This window comes from Dicentrarchus labrax, unplaced genomic scaffold (assembly GCF_905237075.1).
Source record: "Dicentrarchus labrax unplaced genomic scaffold, dlabrax2021, whole genome shotgun sequence".
In the NCBI taxonomy this organism is placed as follows: domain Eukaryota; kingdom Metazoa; phylum Chordata; class Actinopteri; family Moronidae; genus Dicentrarchus; species Dicentrarchus labrax.
The window spans coordinates 15,057,882-15,077,347 of record NW_026136701.1 but is presented as its reverse complement, the minus strand read 5'-3'; the positions used below and the strand labels follow the sequence as shown (position 1 = coordinate 15,077,347).

At 41.1% G+C, this 19,466-nt stretch overlaps 1 protein-coding gene across 1 annotated transcript in view; it reads left to right on the top strand.

Annotated features, from left to right (window-relative positions):
* Positions 1-19,466, top strand: part of cdh2 (cadherin 2, type 1, N-cadherin (neuronal)) — a 59,650-nt gene that overhangs the window by 18,677 nt on the left and 21,507 nt on the right. Inside the window, exon 3 of the mRNA XM_051419625.1 lies at positions 17,603-17,823. Within this exon, the coding sequence (XP_051275585.1) occupies positions 17,603-17,823 (221 nt within the window). The remainder of the gene's footprint in view (positions 1-17,602; positions 17,824-19,466) is intronic.

Here is a 19,466-nt window from a genome sequence, read left to right as displayed (position 1 = left end):
AACTCTCTGTTTAGCTACGCTTGGTTAGTGTGCAAAAATGTTTCCTCCCACCATGTCTTTAATTTCATTGTTTTCTTTTCTGTGGAATGTTATGGCCTTGTTTGTATGCTGGTCATAATGAGTGTCAAAGGAAATCTTATTTACACTAGCCGGGTTTAGGAGTGTTGGCCATTGCAGTGGAAAATGTCCCCTCTCCGCCAGTCTGCGTGGACTACACTGAGCTCTGTTTCTGACGGATGGCTCTTTTTAATGTGACAACTGAAAGAAGCCCCACAGTTTCTGCCATGGACCAGGATACAATAAAACAGCTACTAGTAGAGCTCTGCGTTTGCCCCCTCCTCTTTCTTTGTTTCACAAGGCTTTTTTTCCTGCCTTACTGTCTCCTCACCTCTTCTCCGCAGCTCTCCTTACGCTCAGTTGAAAACTGATATGCAAACTGCTTTGGGTTACAGTGCAGGCTGTAAGATTCCTTTCAAACGGTAAACTCATTGAATAACGGGATGTAGCAGAGGTGCGGGTATAGTGATGGAGAAATGCAGCACCAAGGGAGGAGCCAGTCTCCCCTTTGCCGCAAGGCTAAAAGCATTCAGCTCCTGCCCATTGTGAGTCCTCACTCAGAGGGATTTGTGATGGGGATGATCTTTGACCCCTCTACACCCACATTATGTAAATTAGTATACAAAAGAGAGGGATGGTACAATTATTGTCCTCTACACACAGTTTATTTTGAGTAGGTTTGTGTTGATGTTTGTAAGTTTGCACACAATGTAGTGACTGAAGCTAATGTGACACTTGTCTTAAAGTGGACATTATGTTTTTCTGAACAGGTAAAATTTCTGTTTTGTCTCCACACTACGTTTGTCTTTCTGTGTTTGCGTTTACTTACTGAGCAATCGGTGTCTTGAGGCTGTCTAAACAGCATAGAGTGAAATCCAGGAAGATGGACCTGTTGTCATGTAACTGAGCTTCCTCCATATGTTGTTATGGCAGTGGTTGGGAAGGTAACAAGATCCCCCCCCCCCGTCAGCCCTGTAGAACCCCCCCTCTCCCAATGCTGTTATTGTCCCTGTGCACAAAGGATGGGGGGGATGTGTAACACAAGATGGAGCAACACGCTGAGGTTCATGGACAACGCCCTTTCCCAGACTGTATCTAAGCATATCAACTGACCATTTCTGGTCATAGAAGTTTCATGTTTCATGGCAAAAAAAAAAAAAAAAAAGCCATTAAAAAAATACTGTTTGTCACCAGTGTAAATGGGTTAAGTTTTCTGACTTGGATGTGGGAGTGTTGGGGACTGGTTATCATACAACTATAGTGTTACTATAAACCTCTAGTTACTATAACCATATCACATTGTGGTGACTTCTTTTTATGTCAGCCACAAAGGGAATAACTCTTAGTAACAACTGATTGTCTACAACCCTCAGCCATTTTAACTGATGTGGAAATGGGACAATCCTGTACAGCACATAATAGGACATAAAGCAAGATGTTGTATATGGTTTACAGACCAGACAGACAGAGCTGACCCTACTACTACACTCCTGCACATGATGGATTTGGATTAGGTATGTGTTGAACCTGTGTTCAGTATTTGTATAGCTGGTTTTGAGTGTCAAAGGGATAGTGATCTGAAATCAGTGACTAATTCATGCTCCCAAGAAAAGCAAGTTAACATTTAGTTACCATTTTTCTGTGTTTGCTTTAACCAGAGAGTGAAAACCGGGTTTCCTCTGCCTTTGTGTGCCGGGTTAATGAATATAACAGCACACTGTTTGACACTTCACTAATGGAAGTTGCACAGCTGGACTTAATGGCTCTCAGTATTCAGTATTTTATGTTTTCACACCTTTCCTCTGCTTTTAAGTTGACTTTGCTTAGTATAAAGATGTACTTTATAACAGAATAATGCATTTGAAGAAAGGATGGCCTTCAAACTCCATAAACTCAACATACAGTTAAGTTTTACTTACGCGTGACTGGTAGATGTTGGTTAATGTGTGTCTACATCTGAACATGAGGTGGTGTAGTGGGGGAGTTGAAAATGGGTTGTGGTAGCTGTATTTAATTTAAACCAGTTTGATTTCTTGAATATTTCCCACCTGTATTTTTAGAGCTGGCAAAATGTGCGTGGATACTTTAGCACCACATTTTATAGTCAAATCCCTGATTTTAAATGCATAGGACCATGAAGCTACAGTGAACCTCACTGTCAAATGCTGTTTAGACTTTAATTTGAAACAGTTGCTGTATTACACTGAAACAGTTAGCCAAGTATTTTTTTTTCTTCTGAATTGTGCTTTGGAAATATGTGTTCGCAGTGTCAGCATTTCTAGATGCCGAGATGCATTTTATGATGTGTTTTTCAGTTTTTTAATTAAACCAGCGTTTGCAAATTCATGGAACCATTGCATGTTTTTAAAACTCAGTATGACTCTGATGTACTTGATTCAAACCATATGTTGAAGGGGCTTGAAAGGGGTTTTACAGCATCAACAGACACAGCTGGCCTGCAGTCTGTGATCTCATAGCATGCCATGTTTGCCATATTTTGCTGTACTCATCAGCCTTGCCAAAGCCCTACCTCAGCTAACTAATTATTTGCCCTCAGTTGCCAAATCACATGCTGATGAATAACCTTCAAAAGTGGTCCGTGTCATGCTTTCATGAGAAAACAATTGGGGGTGGTGAATCAGACAATGTGGTGAGTTTTAGGAATCTGCAAGTTCACTGTTGACGTCACGGAGCTGGCAAGCTTGTAAAAACGTCAGATGGATGTTATTTATGGGTGCTGTGGAGGGACCATCTCTTCAATGTTCGCATATAGTGTTAGCATGAGAATTACTGTCTGCATTGGCAGTGAGGTGGCCGTGGACAGTGAGTTACAGCCTAACTGCCCTCAGCACTGATCATTAACAGTTCTAACACACTGGGATATTAAAGTTTGTTTTACTGCTCCCATCAACAACCATGCAGGGCTATGGACATGTGTTATTGAATTCATATAATGTGAGTTATTAGGCCGTACATCTTGAGTGTCCATGTATATTGCTGAATCTGTCCGGTGTGGTCCTAGAGGAAATAGAGTAGCAGAGGAGATCATATTGGTTAATAAGCAGCTGTGCCATACCTGACCATAGAAGATATGAACAAAAATAAAAGGTTATTATTATTATTACCACCCCTGGGCTGCTTGTTTAAATCCCTGCATCCATCTGAGCATGCTCAAACACCTGGCACAGAGAGACTCTGTTCAAAACAATAAATAATAAGCTCACTTTTAGCACAGGTTTTTATCAGCCAATGAAAGTAATAAGATTAAGCCAGGAAAAAAGAAAAAAGAAAAAAAAACATAATTCCTGTGCCCACTCCAGTGAATCAGAGGTATGTGGATAAGTGGGGAGAACAGCCTTAGATGAGAAGCCCTGTAAGTAATAAAACCAGCCACAGACCGAGTGATGCGGCCCCCATCATTCCTGTTGGTCTGTTCACGCGCTTTTAAAAAATAGGATCAATTCCAGTCTAGGGAATTGCTATTCTTATACCTGCAGGCCTAGCAGAGGAGTTTTAAAGAAAATAGGACCCCACCTGGAACAATTTAACCCTTCAACTTGACCAACAAAGAAGTAGTGCTGCGCCCTCCCTGCCTGTGTCATGTGCCTGAAGGCCAGTTGTTGCCAACTTCAAATTCCCAGAACTTTTGCCTTTGCTCAGTTATGAGGGACCATCAAAACCAAGATTACTTTTCCTCATTAAGTTAGTTGTAAATGTTGTAGATTTACATCAGAATCAGAAATACTTTAATAATCCCAGGGGGGAATTATTTTTGTTACATGTTAGTAATTAAACTTTAACAAAGGAAATTCTCCACTGTTTAACAAATTCTTACTGCCACTTTTCAAACACAGCTTCTTATTGTAGGAACTGTGTTTGGAATCAGCTTGTCTTTACTGACGTTTATGCTAAGGAAGAAAGCAAGACAAACACGGAGGCATATCAGGAATTGGGTGGTGGATTATGGTGCAACAGTGCGGTTTGATGTTTAATCACTCCTTAAGCTTTTTCTAAGGGGGATAGAAAGGCTTTCCAGTAAGCTCTAATACTAGTGGGATGTCTTTCTGGTGAATCTGGCCTCTGTTGGCATAACACGCTGTGAACCTGCACATTTTGTTTGCCTGAGAGGTTCCTCTGAAGCAGAATGATAGGACGGCACCGAACCAAACATAGTCTCTCTCTCTCTCTCTCTCTCTCTCTCTCTCTCTCTCTCTCTCTCTCTCTCTCTCTCTCTCTCTCTCTCTCTCTCTCTCTCTGGGTCGGTTAGGGTGACTCAGGTGGAGGCACTATGATCGCTTGCATTTGTGAAGTTTGAAAGCCCACTTCAGAACTGCCAGGCCTGAAAGCATTGTATAATTGGACAACAATTACACTGCATAATGACACATCAGGCTGTTTCCGTGACATTTTAACAGCAGAAAAACAGCATGACATTCACTTTTAAAACTAAACTGATCCTTTCCTTGGGGTGCACACAGAGACCACCACACAGCACCAGAAGCCGTCCACAGTAATTCGCATGTTTGTGCCACCTGCTTGTTAGTGTGACCCTGACGAACATTGCTATCACTGCGAAGCGACACACTATTCCCACGAGTCCTCGTGTTAAAAACCCAAGGTCTGCAAACATTTCCGCAGGCGGCATTTCCAAGCGGAGACAGATTTGTACATGGCCATGCTTGTGGTTTGGTGTTATAGCTGCAGACAAACTGAGGACAGATGTGTTTGGCATCATTTTCACCCTCCCTTCCTCCTCCCTCGTGATCCTCTACCCCCCCCCTCCTTCCAGTTCCCCTAATCTGGGACTCATTGTGTCTGTAATAAAGCACAGCTGCACAGATCCTTCTCTCAACCCACTCAGTTCAGCTGATTACATGGGAGTAAGAGGGCTCTCCTCTCACAGAGTCCAGTCACACAGCCATGCTCCCCACATGGTAATGCTCTACTGGTCCCTTAACACAGATAATACATGTTAGAGGAGACACTTCCTTGTGCTGGACCGATGCCAAGACTAATTGTTCACACCTGATGTTGCATTGGTGACTGTTACAATTCAGGGACCGTTATATCCGTTGCTGTTTGTAATGTCTAACACTGATTTTGCTCACATAAGGGAAACCATGGTAATCCTTTATCCGCATGAACTGTTAAAATCTGCAATGCAGATTCGAAGACATTATTACAGGCATTTAAAAGAAAACTTTTTTGAATTGACAAATAGTTTGTGTAGTTTTAATGCGGCTCACGCTGCATTATGTGAAGGCGAGACTCCAATGCAGTATGTCAATTTGTCAGGTTGGATTGTGTTAAATTGCTTCTGCTCAGAAATAAAAAAGAAGTCATGCATATGAAAGTGAGCAGCCCCAATAGAAAGATGTGTCTCTCTTACAAATTGGTGCCGCATTGAGCGTCAGAGGCTGAACCTCTGCATTACAGACACAAAAAAACCCTGTAACGGGGATCAATAACAGTTCTGAACTGTGCATGAGATGTCTGTATCACGCATCATACCAACTTTCCATCTGACTCAGATGGACAATGCAAGTTCTCAAAGTCTGCGAACTGGCTGCTATTGAAAGAAAGCTTTTTAACCGATCCCTTTGTCTGCTGCAACTTTGTGCTCTCAATTTGAAAATATGATTCGTTCAGCCTTGAGAGACAGACATTAATGGATGTTATACTACCGTCCATCCATAGCATAACCTGCCCCCTCCATTTTTGATCACAAAGTATGTGTGGGGAGGGATCAAGCAGGTCAAATATGCATTAGGCCTCTCCGTTGTAGCTTGATACTTCCAGGAACCAGCACAGTACAAAGGGATAAGCTCAGCTGACACATTAAGACAGTGTTTGTAAATTCATACAAATGCATGCTTTCCTCTCTGTTTGCCTTCTTCGCTGAAACAGCACATAACAAGCTGTCATGCGTCTGAAAGGCTGCATATGTGTTGAATGTAAAAAGCTTTTGAGAAGAACATTGCGCTTGTCTTTAATCTTCTCTGTGTATATTTTTCATCTTTTTCTTTAAGTACAGGCTAATTGTGTTTCAAGTGGAATTTGACACGTATTGATTCAAACGTGCGATGGTAAATGCGCACACCCTGTGTATTGGCAGCTGCCTTAATCCCTCTCTTTGAAGAGGCTTTTTACTTTCTGTCATTGTTTTTTTTATACCTATTTTCCCTCCTCCCCAACCTTTCAGAGGTGTCTTGTTTCTAAACCCAGTGACTGTACAGCCTTGGGTTGTTGTTGTTGGTTTTTTTCTTTTTACATATGTTGGTTTGTTTTGCTCTTATGAAGGGATTTAGATAGAGATTTTCAGGTGTCTCATGATGTGTGGCATAGGGCAAGTGAGTAAAATGAGTAAAATGGTTGGTAGCTGTGACTGTAATGGTCTGCCCACCTCGATGACTCATTTGCTTTGTTTAGCTTGAAAAAGAAGCATTTAAATTTCCTAATGGCCTCAACAAAACTGTTTTTTCCTTGTTCTCCTTCTCTTTCTTTAATATTTTTTTCTTTGAAATGTAAAATAAATGTCTATCCTATCCCTCTAGGAATATTTCAGCTGGTTAGCACATAAATGTACATTACTACACAATTTACAGAGGTTGGTGGAAGCGCCAGGCAGAATATACGGTGTGTGTGTGTGTGTGTGTGTGTGTGTGTGTGTGTGTGTGTGTGTGTGTGTGTGTGTGTGTGTGTGTGTGTGTGTGTGTGTGTGTGTGTGTGTGTGTGTGTGTGTGTGTGTGTGTGTGTGTGTGTGTGTGTGTGTGTGTGTGTGTGTGTGTGTTTGCAAATGAGTCGGTGAATCATTTTTCTTTACTTTACGAGAGATGCAGAAGCAGCCCCTACCTTACAGTATAATAGTCTTCTCCAGAGGCTGTCAGCCTCATCTTCCTTTGTCTGCCGCTTTGTTTCCTAGCCAAAGAGGATTCACATGCCTTCTCCTTGTTTCTCCCCGTGCCCTGACGTCTCCAAAAGAAAAAGCAGAGAAGCAGGAATTCCATTAGCTTTGTTCTCAAAAACTTAGCGTGAACTTGTGACTTTTCTACACATGACATAATGGCCCCAAGAGCTGGTGGCAGATCCCCATGCATTTTTATTTTATTTTACATCTCATATTGTAGGTGAGTGCATCACATCACATCCCATGTCTTTTTTCTTTTTTTTCAGACACTCTGCTTTATCTAAAATCCCTCCCTTTTTGAATCTGGCTCAAATTGCACTGGTACTGTATGTTGTGAGCACACAGAAGGATAAAGGAAAACTGTGTGTGCGTGTGTGTGGGTGCACATCTATGTGTGCATGTTAAAAAGGGGGGGGGTGAACAGAAACGGCATGTTTGTGTGTGTGGTTAGGTTTGTAATTGGATGCAGTGGACCGCATCAGTCTTTACCTGAGCTAGTCATTTGCATGGGTTTGATTGACAACAGAGCTATGCAAAGCAGGCGCAAGTGTTATTCCCTATGAAGGTAGAGAGGATGCACAAACCATGCCTTTTTCATTAGCTATCACTTTCTTGTTAATTAGTATTGAGTCATTATTGCTAAGAAAATGGTTGAAAATTCATTTGCATAAAGGCATATCAACTCTTATCCAGTCGTGGACCATCTACTTGAGTGTTTATGTTTATTTGGCAGATTAGATCTCACCTCAGGTTAAACATTGTGGGAGGTTTTCATAAGTTTGCTAAAGTCATCAGTCTTAAAGTACTCGGAAGAAAAAGTCACCTTAACAAGTGCAGCAAAGTTTAAAAAAAAAGAAAGAACATCAACGATGTATCAATCAAGATAGACTAGAGACATCCAGACAAAACAAGAAACCTTGAAAAACTATTTTGCTTAAAATTGCCCTCCTATTTCACCTTGTACTTAATTTTGTCTTCATAATTCTAATAAATAATACCCTCTATAGCTTTTCTTTACACCCATTGTAATAGGTGGCCTCGACTCGTAGCCATTTTTGAATATATGAATATGACTCTTTAAGCAGAGAGTGGGAAATAGTGCATGTAAATTGGAATATTATTGTATTACTCTGTTACATTGCCTGCAATATCATGCAGTGTCCTTGCCGTTGTGTTTGTTCTGGCTGGTCATTCATGTGGCTTATTCATCACCGTGTAATGAAAGTTTAAATATGTTTGAATACAGTGGGCCGATCAAGATGGTTACATTCATTACTAGACAGGATGCACTTGAAGACTTGAGATTAGTATTAACCATGTGCTGCCGTCTATCTATATATGGGGCATGTCGCATATCAAGGGAGGGCACCTACCCCCGTCACACATGATGGTTATATTTACGATGGCTTGATCTGCCTCTTTTCAGCATTAAATTAATTCCATGCCAAGTAATGACATAGAATGTTAGGCAATTTTACAGAATGTAATCGCATCCTAATGTACAACTGTGTTAATTTGATCAAATTTGATAATGTACAGATAGCTTCCTCGGTGGTTGATATCTCTGGAAATGGCTTAATTTTCTGGAACATTGATTTTCAATACCTTTTGTCCAGTGCAAATCAAAGTTTTAATGAACTGTTTATTTTATTTTGTCCTGGTAAAGGTCCCATCTGAATTTTTGAAATATATAATTTCTTCTTTATCTTTATAATTGAATTTATGCAGTTTTCATCACAAAAATTGCCTTTCGTTTTATTTTTAGTATCAAAGATTTACATGCTGTTGGCTTGATAGAAGTTTGTGTGCTTCACAAAGAACTCTGGTAACAAGTTTTCAAAAAAGCATAAACAAAATTGTTGAAACTTAAACTCAAAGCCTTCAAGTGGCATTATTCATTCCTCGGCTCTCTGTCTGTATAATCTAATGACAGAACATTAAAATGTAGCTAAATACACTTACACGTATACGCTTATGTCTGTTACTCGTTCACCCCACTGGTGACAGAGGGAGTCAGTGGTCACAATTTGATTGATACAATACGTTTACACCCTCTGCTTAAACATGCGTCATTTGCACACAAACCGATGCATTTCTGTCTGGCACCAGCCATCTTCAACTCCAGAGCCTCCAATAGTGTGTTTTCTGCAGTGATAACAGTTCTACTCCCTTTCTAAAATAAGTGACTATCATATTGCACAACCTTTAAGAGATTGTTGATATAATTTCCATAAACATGCACTCCTGACTCAGTTAAGATTGGAGGGATACTGTGCCAATGCTGAGCCATAGCATAGTTTGAGAGATAATATTCACTCCCGCTAGAGACAGTGAAGCTTGAGCCAGTAGCCTAACTGTGCATGATTTTAAGCGTATTATTTTTCCACTTGCTGAAAGCAGAATGAGACATTGACATTATTGCATCAGTCACATATTCTGTTTTTCGACCAAAAGCCCTGAATGATGATTGTCCCTGTGGAACAATGACTGGTACAGTTCTGTGCAGGGAGATTTTCTGCTTCTTCTCTCAGCAACAAATCTGAGGCAGGACGCACTCTGCTGCTGTGATTAAAAAGTCTTACAAGACTCAGTGAACATGCCAGCAGAGGTTACCTCATCGCTGGTCACCGTTCTTTGTCTCTTTGATTTTTATGATGGTATTTTGACAGAAATGATCAAGGGGGGAACTAAATAGCTTTGAGTCTGTGCTTTTGAGATCAAAAGGACCTAATAATGTCACATTACAGGTTGCACCGAGGCAGTTTTAGTGCCCAGCCCTCGTGATCAGCCTTTTCAGAAAACATCAGCTCAGCTTAGAACTAGAGGCATGGGGCTTCATAGTGATAAGCTTTACCTTTTGTACTTGTCTTTCCTCTTTCCTCTTGGACTTCTTATGAACTTGTACCACCAAATATATTTAAGAAAAAATGAAACCTTCTCCAGCGCATCAGCCCTTTTTTTTAAATATGTGCTTACCCTTTTCAACACTTACATTCAAGCTGTCTTCCAAGCTGGTATTACATATAACAATGAATAAAAGTTCCGAAATGGATGTGGTTTTTCTTACTTTAATTAATTCAGGTTTCTGAGTGAATCTGACTGTGCATAATACTTGAGCTCTTTCTTTTAAGTGTGTCTTTGTTTTCACCACAGCGGTAGTATAATAAATGACGGTGATCAATATCGGATGTTTTAATATTTATGGTTATATCTCACCCAACATGAGCCTCAGAGATAGTGAATTAACTTTCCGTCCAGCTGAAAATGCCAGAGACACGGTAATACTTGAACAGCACAATGGCACAGCAGAGATGGATGTACAGTGCAGTGTAGCATTCCCTAGAATGTGTATTACTGCGGTGTACGGTCACCAGAGAATGACCTCTGTAATACAAAAACAATAAAAAGTGATGCATGTTGGACACCTTCAATGGATTATTATTCACCGTCTGATTTCTAGAAGAAATTTCAGTGTCTCAACCTGACTCTGCCCTCCAACCTCACACAGATTGCTTTATTTTACCCCTACCTGCTTTTGTTCTCCATCCCTTTCTCCCTCCCTCCGTTAATCATTAAAACCTTTTGTAGATTGAACGAAGTGACCAATGCCAGCAGTTATAAGGCAAATTAAGGTATAGAGGGCAATTAAAAGCCTGTGACCTTTTTTATGACGGGACTGAATGTGGTCAAAGAATAGCTGTTACGATCCTGAAGTTCAACGCCTCATTTCATAGAGCTCTGATTTACATCTTAGAGATTCTGCCAGCTGGGCCGTGTAGACTGTAGGCTTTGAGATTTAGAGACAGGAGACTACATCGGTATTATATTGTCACATTTACCTAACACTTCCCATCAGAGCCTACAGTAATTATATGTAAGTATCGCAAAAAAGTATCAGTTACTGTCCTTTGAACTTGAAGGAGCAAGGACAGTGAAAACATACTGGAAGGCACAATTTCTGGCAATCTATAAATCTCATAATTTTAGCAGTTTGATTTCCCAGCATATTAATGATGATGCTTTCATACTGTACTCAACCTGTAACCATTAACAGGGTTCACAGAGGTTGTCTGAAAAACATCATAAAGAGTTAGTTTGACATCCTGGTAATGTGGTCAGTTTAATACCCCACTAAAGCCTCTGTATCAAGCCACTCGTCTCAATAACCCACAGAACAAAATCCCAGTAGCTATGCGCTGATAACTGCAGAAGGATGTAGCTTAGCCTTATCAGCTCTTGGCTCCAGTGACACAGTAATCCACACAATGCTCGGCTGTCATTGTACTGGAAAACACAGAATCATTTCATTTACCCAACAAAGGCCTGAGAATAATTGTGATGTCCCCCTGTGCTTCCCCTTCACTAGTAACCCATTGAGATTGCTAATTTTCAAAGGCCAAATATTACTTATTCAAAGGAGCTGAATTGTCATCATGCATTTTTTTTTTCTTCGCAGAGAAACCTGTTTTGTCACTGGAATAAGAAGCTCTTACTGAATGTCAGTTTGGGAAGATCACAGTGGCCGACTGTGTTCAACTAGCTTTTCATTCAGTCAGAACTCAGCAGGTCTTTACTAAGCATGTAGTTGATGTGTAAGCACGGGACAGCCAGTGACGAGGGTAATAGTAGTTTCCTTAAGGCTAATCATTGCTGAGACACAGCAGAGAACCGGAAAATCTTTGGCACTCTTTAAGGAAATGGAGGTGACTCTCGGCCTGGTGGGTGGTCTGCTTACCTTGTAATTGTCGTTTAAATACAATGGTTGGGAACCGTAGTTGCTGTACCCTTTTGAGAACAAATGACAAATGTGATATAAATTTAATTGTAAAAAGAAAAGAACAATGGATGAAAATTGTTTCTCTCTCCTAGGGGCCAGTTTTCTAGATTTAAGGGAGCTTGAAAATGTCAGTGTTTGAGGTTTAGCAAGCTCATATGGTTACAGCTGCTCAGACATCCATGCTACTTAAATTTCTCAGTGTGAATGTGTATGTTTATGATAAGGGAAGGTAGTATCAATACGTTTTTTGAGGGCCTCTTCATAAACCTATAATTGAGGCAGCAGTTTTAGGAAGGAAAATAGTTTCAACAATATGCATAAAATACACAAAGTGTTGGGGGAACGGTCACTGCAATCAAGCTAGGAAAATGAACCAGCTGCTTGTAAAATGTGTTTATGCTCTGATGCAATTCCTCTTTAGTTTTCTTAATTGCTAGAGACACTGAACGGAGTACAAACACTGCATATTTTTTTCATGCAAATCCCTTACATATTTTAGGCCCAGCTATAAATGCATGGAATGCTTTGCGCGTTTGAAGTGCAGTGCATTAGTAAAACGCCTTCAAGGGCTTAGTCTGGCAAAAGGCAGTATCATCATTCCCAGATCCAAGCTTCAGCTACAAACAGTTTACTTTCTCTGAAGAATACCCTATTTTCTGAAAACAGAAATATACCTTCGTCTCATCTCTGTATCACAGCTTCTATAAATAAATGGATATTTAGAAGTGTCTTGATTCAGCAGTGGAACATAACATCACCTCAAGTGCCTTGACGGCCCTTCTACCAGTGCTAGTTATTTTATTAAAAAAGGATTGATGATGCTTTCACAACCCCCAGATTTATTGACCTTATTCGTGATGTAATTGATTGTAGTTTTTAAATTAACAATTTAAATGTACATGGTAAGTTTTCATTAAACTCTAAATTTCATCTTTATTGATTGCATCAGATCAGAGAGCAGCTTCTACAACAATTCCACTGAAAGACTCACTTGAAAAAATGGTCTCACATTTTAAGCATCTAACACGGAAATAGGAAATGGCCACAATTGTGATGAATAGGATGTAATAAGTTAGCACGCGGGTGTTTGTTTACTTACCAGCCTTGAAGCTGTAGAATATGCATTCAAAATAATAGCATTAGAAAAAAAAGTACAGAGAGTGAAAATAACACGTGCAATCACAATTACGCATAGCAAGCAGTGATCTTAGTTTAAAAAAATTTTTTTTGTGTATAGTGCTTTTAGCAGTTTGTGCAATAATTGGGCAATTACAGAATATGCAATATGAAGGATATTTTTGTGGTTGGGCACAAAGTCTGTACGCTGACCTTAATTTGGCATGTTCTTCCCAATTTTGTACTGGATTAGAATTTCATATCACAGCAGTTTGAATTGAGGTACCAAAGTGCAAGCTCCACTGGGGCTTAACAGGATCTTATGGTGCTGGCATGGATGTCTCTCACAGCACATTCAGTTGGAGCCTCTGCTTCATATTGCATTGTCTCATTGCCAGTATAGGCCACTCTACTAAACCTGGTCACATTCATTTGTGAATAATGCATTTTGTCAGGGGTGTTGTACCATTTGCCAGGGTTGGGTGGAGGGTGGGGGGTGGGGGCACTGGGGTATTTGCCTGGGTCTGCATTTATCAACAGCTACTGATGAAACACCTATGCGGAGTATTTCTCAACTGTCAGTGACCTCACTTCCCCAAAAAATGAGTGATGGTATATTGGGATGATCTCACATGAGAGGTTTCAGTCTTGTCACATTTACAGCACATTAGAGGGACTCTCAGCCTGCTCACTTGCAGCCAGTGCATTTGGCAGGCAGACATAAAAGCTGAGATTGTGGAACATTTTCTTTGCCTCCGTGCAGTCACGGAGTCTGCATTCCATGTTCCAAATTAAATGTATCTCTCTCTGCCTCTCCCTATCTCTCTCTAACTATTTGTGTCTGTCTGAGTTAGAGTTATCACGTGATGGAGCAGACAATAGAGAGGCACTCTGGCACTACGGCGAGGTTAGCCGGGGTTTTTGTGTTGCATGTCAGTAAGGGGGGGCATCTAAGCTGTGAATAGGATCATTGAGTCGGAGGTAATTTTGGGCCCCGGCGCAGGGCATTAGTTGGACAGGCCTTTCTGCTGACAGGCCTGTTCCCCCCCTCCCCCAATCTCCCTCCCCCTCTTTTTTAACCCCCTACCCCCAGTCCCTCTCTGCTGCATCGGCATTTCTATCCAAACCAAAGGCCTTTATCGTTGTGCACATGACGACATGTCTGATAGGGCGTGGCAGCCAAGATCTCTTTTAGCCCCGTACCTTGGGGAGCCAATACATCTAGATATAGATAAGTTGCAGCAGCCAGGGTTTAAGCTGTGCCACACTACACATTTCTGTGGTTTTAGAAGCCACCAGAGTGTGTCTGATAAATGAATAGACACATGCTGGACATTCTCATTCATTATCATTGGAAATGGTCATGCCTGCTGGGAGTTTGTGTAGTGAATGCCGTAGGGGCTGACTGTTGAAGGGCCTCTCAGAGCTGTCCTGATGGCCAAATTTCAGACGATGTTAAAGAGCTGGAGCTCAGCTCAACAAGAGACCTGGGCTAAAATAACTCTCAGGGGGAAACGCTGCTGTCAAGTGCACTACGACACATGTTCATGTATAGTCAAAAGTGCCAGAAAATGGATAGAAAATGGAAACACATGGGCTGAAGCGTAAATGGATTTATAGATGGTTTGAAGGAGTGATAAGTAGTGACTTGATAGCATAAAACTTTTCTCCGACAAGTCTGTGTTACATTGCTGGTTCCCTGTTACTAACTATTGACAAAATGGTGACTGGAATGCCTCAAAATACAATGAGGGGGAGAGGAACTAGTGAAAGTATTTCTGCTGAAAGAATGCAGAAGTAGATCTGCAGTAGATTAACCGTTAGCAAAATGCTACCCAAACTCATACCTGCAGGCCTCATTTTTTTTTCAACTGCAACTAATTTATGATTATTTCCATTATCAGTCAATCAATCTGATAGTTATCAGACAAAATTTTTACTCTGTAAAATGTCTGACCAATAGTCCATACTTCACATTTGAGAAACTAGAATCCGTTTGCTTTCAAAAAACTGCTTAAAGGACCGGTGTCTAGGATTTAGTGGCATCTAGTGGTGAAGTTGCTGATTAAAACTAACTTAACACTGCTTTCGTCTGTATTTTGACAGTCTTGGAATAAGAACGGGATGTAGTGTGTAGGAAAAACTATGGTGGCTGTGAATAGGGTGAAAGGCCCTATCTAAAGCCTGTGTTTTGTTTGCCCGTTCTTTGTTACTGTAAAAACATGGTGGGTCTACATGGTGGACTCAATGGAAGGCAACCCGCAGCGTCTGTACATAAGAACAGCTCATTCTATAGTAACAACAACACAACAATTCCTATATTTCGGTGATTATACTCTGATTAAGACACACTCATGAATATTATATTCCATTTCTGCCAGTAGATCCTGTTAAATGTTACACACTGGACCTTTAAATTATGATTCAATTCTCAAAATAGTTGCGATGAATTCATTTTCTGATTGATTAATAATAATAATAGTTTCAGCTCTACTTACGTTTGATGAACTAAAATAATAAATAAACTATTAGCATCTGAGTCAGAACAGTGTGAGTGACATTACCCACCTCCAAGTTCTTAAATCTATGGACTGTCTTCAGCTGTATTGTGAGTTATTTTGACAGACCCTTACTCTGTATTCTACCTCTGTCTGAGTATCTGCTGACTTGGGCTGGCTGGTGATTGCCTGAAGGCTTTGAGTTTACAGGCGGCTGGCTTTAAGGCAAAACCTTCAGAGAGAGAAGGTCATCTATCTGATGTCAGCTTTGCCAGGTTCAAAGAGGGGGGAAAAAAGCTAATTGGTCAAGGGTAATTTAACAAAGGCAGCCAAGAAGGAGATGGTCAATATCAAGTGTATTCCAGTATAGAAGAAAGATCTTGTCATCTTCTATCTTCATTATTGGAACTGCTGGCTCTCCTGCAATGCAGTTTCACTGTGTGTGCTTTAAGCAGTATTTAGATGAATGGCAATTCTTCAGGTAAAGAAAGTCTAGTTCTTTCAGTTTTGTTGTTTTGGCTGTGTTTAAATCTTTTAGCAGTAGCTGCTATAGAATGCAGAACATGGTCCTTGTAGAAGATTTGTTTGCCTTTTTGGGTTTTGATAAAGTAGAGCAAGATTGCATTTTCATCAGGATGAATACATTGTGATTACGCTGCATGTCAATTTCCAAACTTTTCCTTAGGCGACATCATCCACTCACTCTCTTTGTCTGTCTTTCTCTCTCTCTGTCACACACACTTTCTCACTCTCTCCCCCTCTCTCTCGCATTATACGTCTCACATTTGAAAACATGCTAGTTTGTATGGGACGCTTGCTCTTGCTAAAGAAAAGAGTGGAAAAATCTAAATACCACATTCTCGTTTCAGTAATAGTTTTTCTTTTTAAAAGAAGATTTGCTTTCCCTTTCCTGCTGCTGTGTTGCTTTCTGAGATTCTGCCTTTAGTTGCTCACTAAGAAAACACGTACATCTTTGTCAGTTCTGGGACCAAGAGCATCTATCTGAGAACATCTGCCTCGCCGCTGTCATCACTGAGAGATTCATTAGTTGTAGGGTGTGGTGCACTTTAGGAGAATTGATTGCATGCGTTTGGGTAATTATTAAATTGAGCCTGGGGGTTAAACTTATGACTTCCTTTAGACCCCTGAACTATTCTACTGCATCCTTTCCCCAAGCCCAGAGGAACTCGATGTGCAAGTGCAGATGATACTCTGAAGACATCAGTGGGTCCCCAAAGTAGCAACACAAAGGAGGATTAGGCACCCTCCTTCAAGGCTTTTGTTAAGTATTTCCACATCTGCTTTAATAATTCAAAGCGGCACTAGCAGAACCTCCACACAAATGATATATGGTGACGTTGTGATCCCTGTAGCCAGGAGGATTTTTTTTCCTCCTTTCTTTTTATACCATTTTGTGTGCTATAAACATGAGGGGGGCCTGCCAGGCAAACATATCCACACAAAAGGATCACACAATGAAGCTCTGAGGCGTTGAGGTGTGTGTGTGAGCGCGTGCATGCGCGTGTGTACGTGTACGAACTACATAGACTGTGCTGTACTGTCACTCACTTGTAACATGAACTGGTGTTGTACCACTGCCACCGAGGCACCGGAGGGACTCGAGCCCCCATGAGCCACCTGTCTGCAGTGTACGTATGTGTGCGTGGGTTTCTGTGCGAACATGCTGATGAAATAAACATCACACACACTTACTTTGGTCTCTTGAGGAGCTGGGATCGGTAGTCATCCGCGGAAGGCATCCCTGTATGTCATGGAGGACAAAGCTAGCATGCAATGGCCTTAGCTAGAAAAAGAAGGAGATCTATCAAGAAGAATTGAATGTATATATGCGTGCTGTATATATTTACTCAAAGCCAAACACAGCGGTCCATTAAGACAGTCTAATTTACACATCAGGTTTTAAATGTAACGGTTTGGGTTTTGGGGTTCTTCTTTAATAGCCCTTAAGGGGCACGCTTCCCTTTTTTTCTTTAGTTTCCTCTCCCTCCAACTCTCTCCTCCACTGCACCTGTTTTGAGCAATACCTTTGGGGCACAGCTTGAAGTGAATAATTTATGAGTGAGAAGGAGAATCAGAAAACCTTTGTGGACCTTCTGTCTGTCGGTCTATGTGTCTGTCTGTCTGTCTGTCTTCCCCTGTCTTGTCTCTATCCCTAGTTTTTTTTTCCAGGTTTCTATCTCACTGTCGGGCTAATTTCTAAAACGTATCTGTCCCTGTCTTTTGCAGTGAGGTTTGTCAACTGTGGCCGAGGTGGTCTGGTGCGGTTTGAATGCAGTAACCCATCTGACTTCCGGATAGAGGCCGACGGAGTAGTTTATGCTGCCAGGAGTATTCAGCACTCTACACTTCCTGCGTTGCTCTTGTTGATCAAGGCTAGTGACACCGCCACTCAGCAGCAATGGGTGACTCAAGTCATGCTGACGCCCTCCACACACTCCAGCCAGCAGGTGAATATACCTTAAACACTTCCATAACATTTCTTACTTGTTTGTTGATTGTCTTACTGCCATAGAAAGGTGGAATGATCAATTCTCCCCTCACAACAAATAACTTATGCTTATTAGGCATACTGCACATTCACAGATGACTGGTTCCCTAAATTGTAGCAGGTGTTCCGAGAGACTGGATGGATGCTCGCTAATTAAAACTTAATGTGTCAATTTACTAGGAGCACAAACATATACTCAACACGGTCAGTGGGTAGCAAGAGCAGATGCAAAATAGCTCCTCATAAAGTTGATTTCAGTGAGCATGCCTTGTGCTTGTGAGGTTATTGCCTTATCATCCAAAAGGGGACGCACCTCTTTCAGTGCTTTGGAAGACAGGAAGCATCTGTCTGAGCTGTAGAGTGCTGCTCTAACCGTTCCGCTGGACGTGTTGTGCAGTCATCTGCAATTAGTTGGAATGACCATGTGCTCATATGTCAACATTGCGGTTGGCTGAGGATCAGAGGAAGTGCACAAAAAAGCACTGCACATGTCCCATCCGTCTGCCTGTAACCAGGAAATGAAAAGAAGCTGTGTTATTGTTAGGTTTTAACTTCGGTGCCAGTGGATTATGTGATCCTGTTCAATTAGATAATATCTGTTGCTTTAAACTTAGTTGTGATGCTACACACACACACACCAAAAACACACACATGCTGTTCTCGACTCTGTGAGCTACTCTCCACCCTGACCCATTCTGTTGGGCTATAAGTGTGCCTTTATGCGCATTTGTTAATAATCATTGCTGTGAGATCTCAGATCATTAGATTCTGGTGTCTTAATGAACACCCCCAAATGCAATAATCTTGTTTGTTTTACAAAGACCAATATGCCTTTCTTTTCTATCCCTCTAATACACTTAAGCAAATATCCACAAGTGACTATTTCTAAGTGCGGAGCACAGCAGATAATCTCATGAAAGGCAGGCGTCATATTTTATGTGGGTGCAGATTAAAAGTTAATACTAACAGTAATGTGTAGTTAATGTCAGTACTGCGGGCATATTGGTCTGCTGGTCGAAATTAACCGTGTAGCTAGTAATGATGGCTTTTCAAAAACCAGCGTAAGCCAGTGACACTGCAGGTATGTGATTTTAATGATACCATCAGTCACTGTTGTCAGTTGGTCAAAGGCAAATGCATGCGTGTCCCAAACAGGTAAACATAGATTTAATTTTTTTTAGGTTTTTAAACAGAAGTCACAACCTCACATTGGCTATACATGTGTATACAAATTATCAGCTGTATCATCAGCAGCCTTACTCTGATCTGTATCTGTAGAGCGCTCTTGGGTTTGCCCTGATTTGTCCGTAATGAAATCAGGGATTGACTTTCCCGTATCTCGCACGTTTATGAGGTCGCGAGCGGTTGTCTTCCCCACAGCATAATTATTGTCATGAATCATCACGCATCTCTTAATCACATCAGCGATTACATTTTTTTATTAGTCCGTGAATGTGGCAGCCTTGGGGAAACATTTTAATCAATGACAACCAAACAATATCCTCATTAACATGAGTGTCCTCGCCCACTGTCTCCATCCCTATTAGAACCCCAACTCCACCGCAGTTCCGTGTGGAGAGAATGTTTCAGTATCTGAAAGAG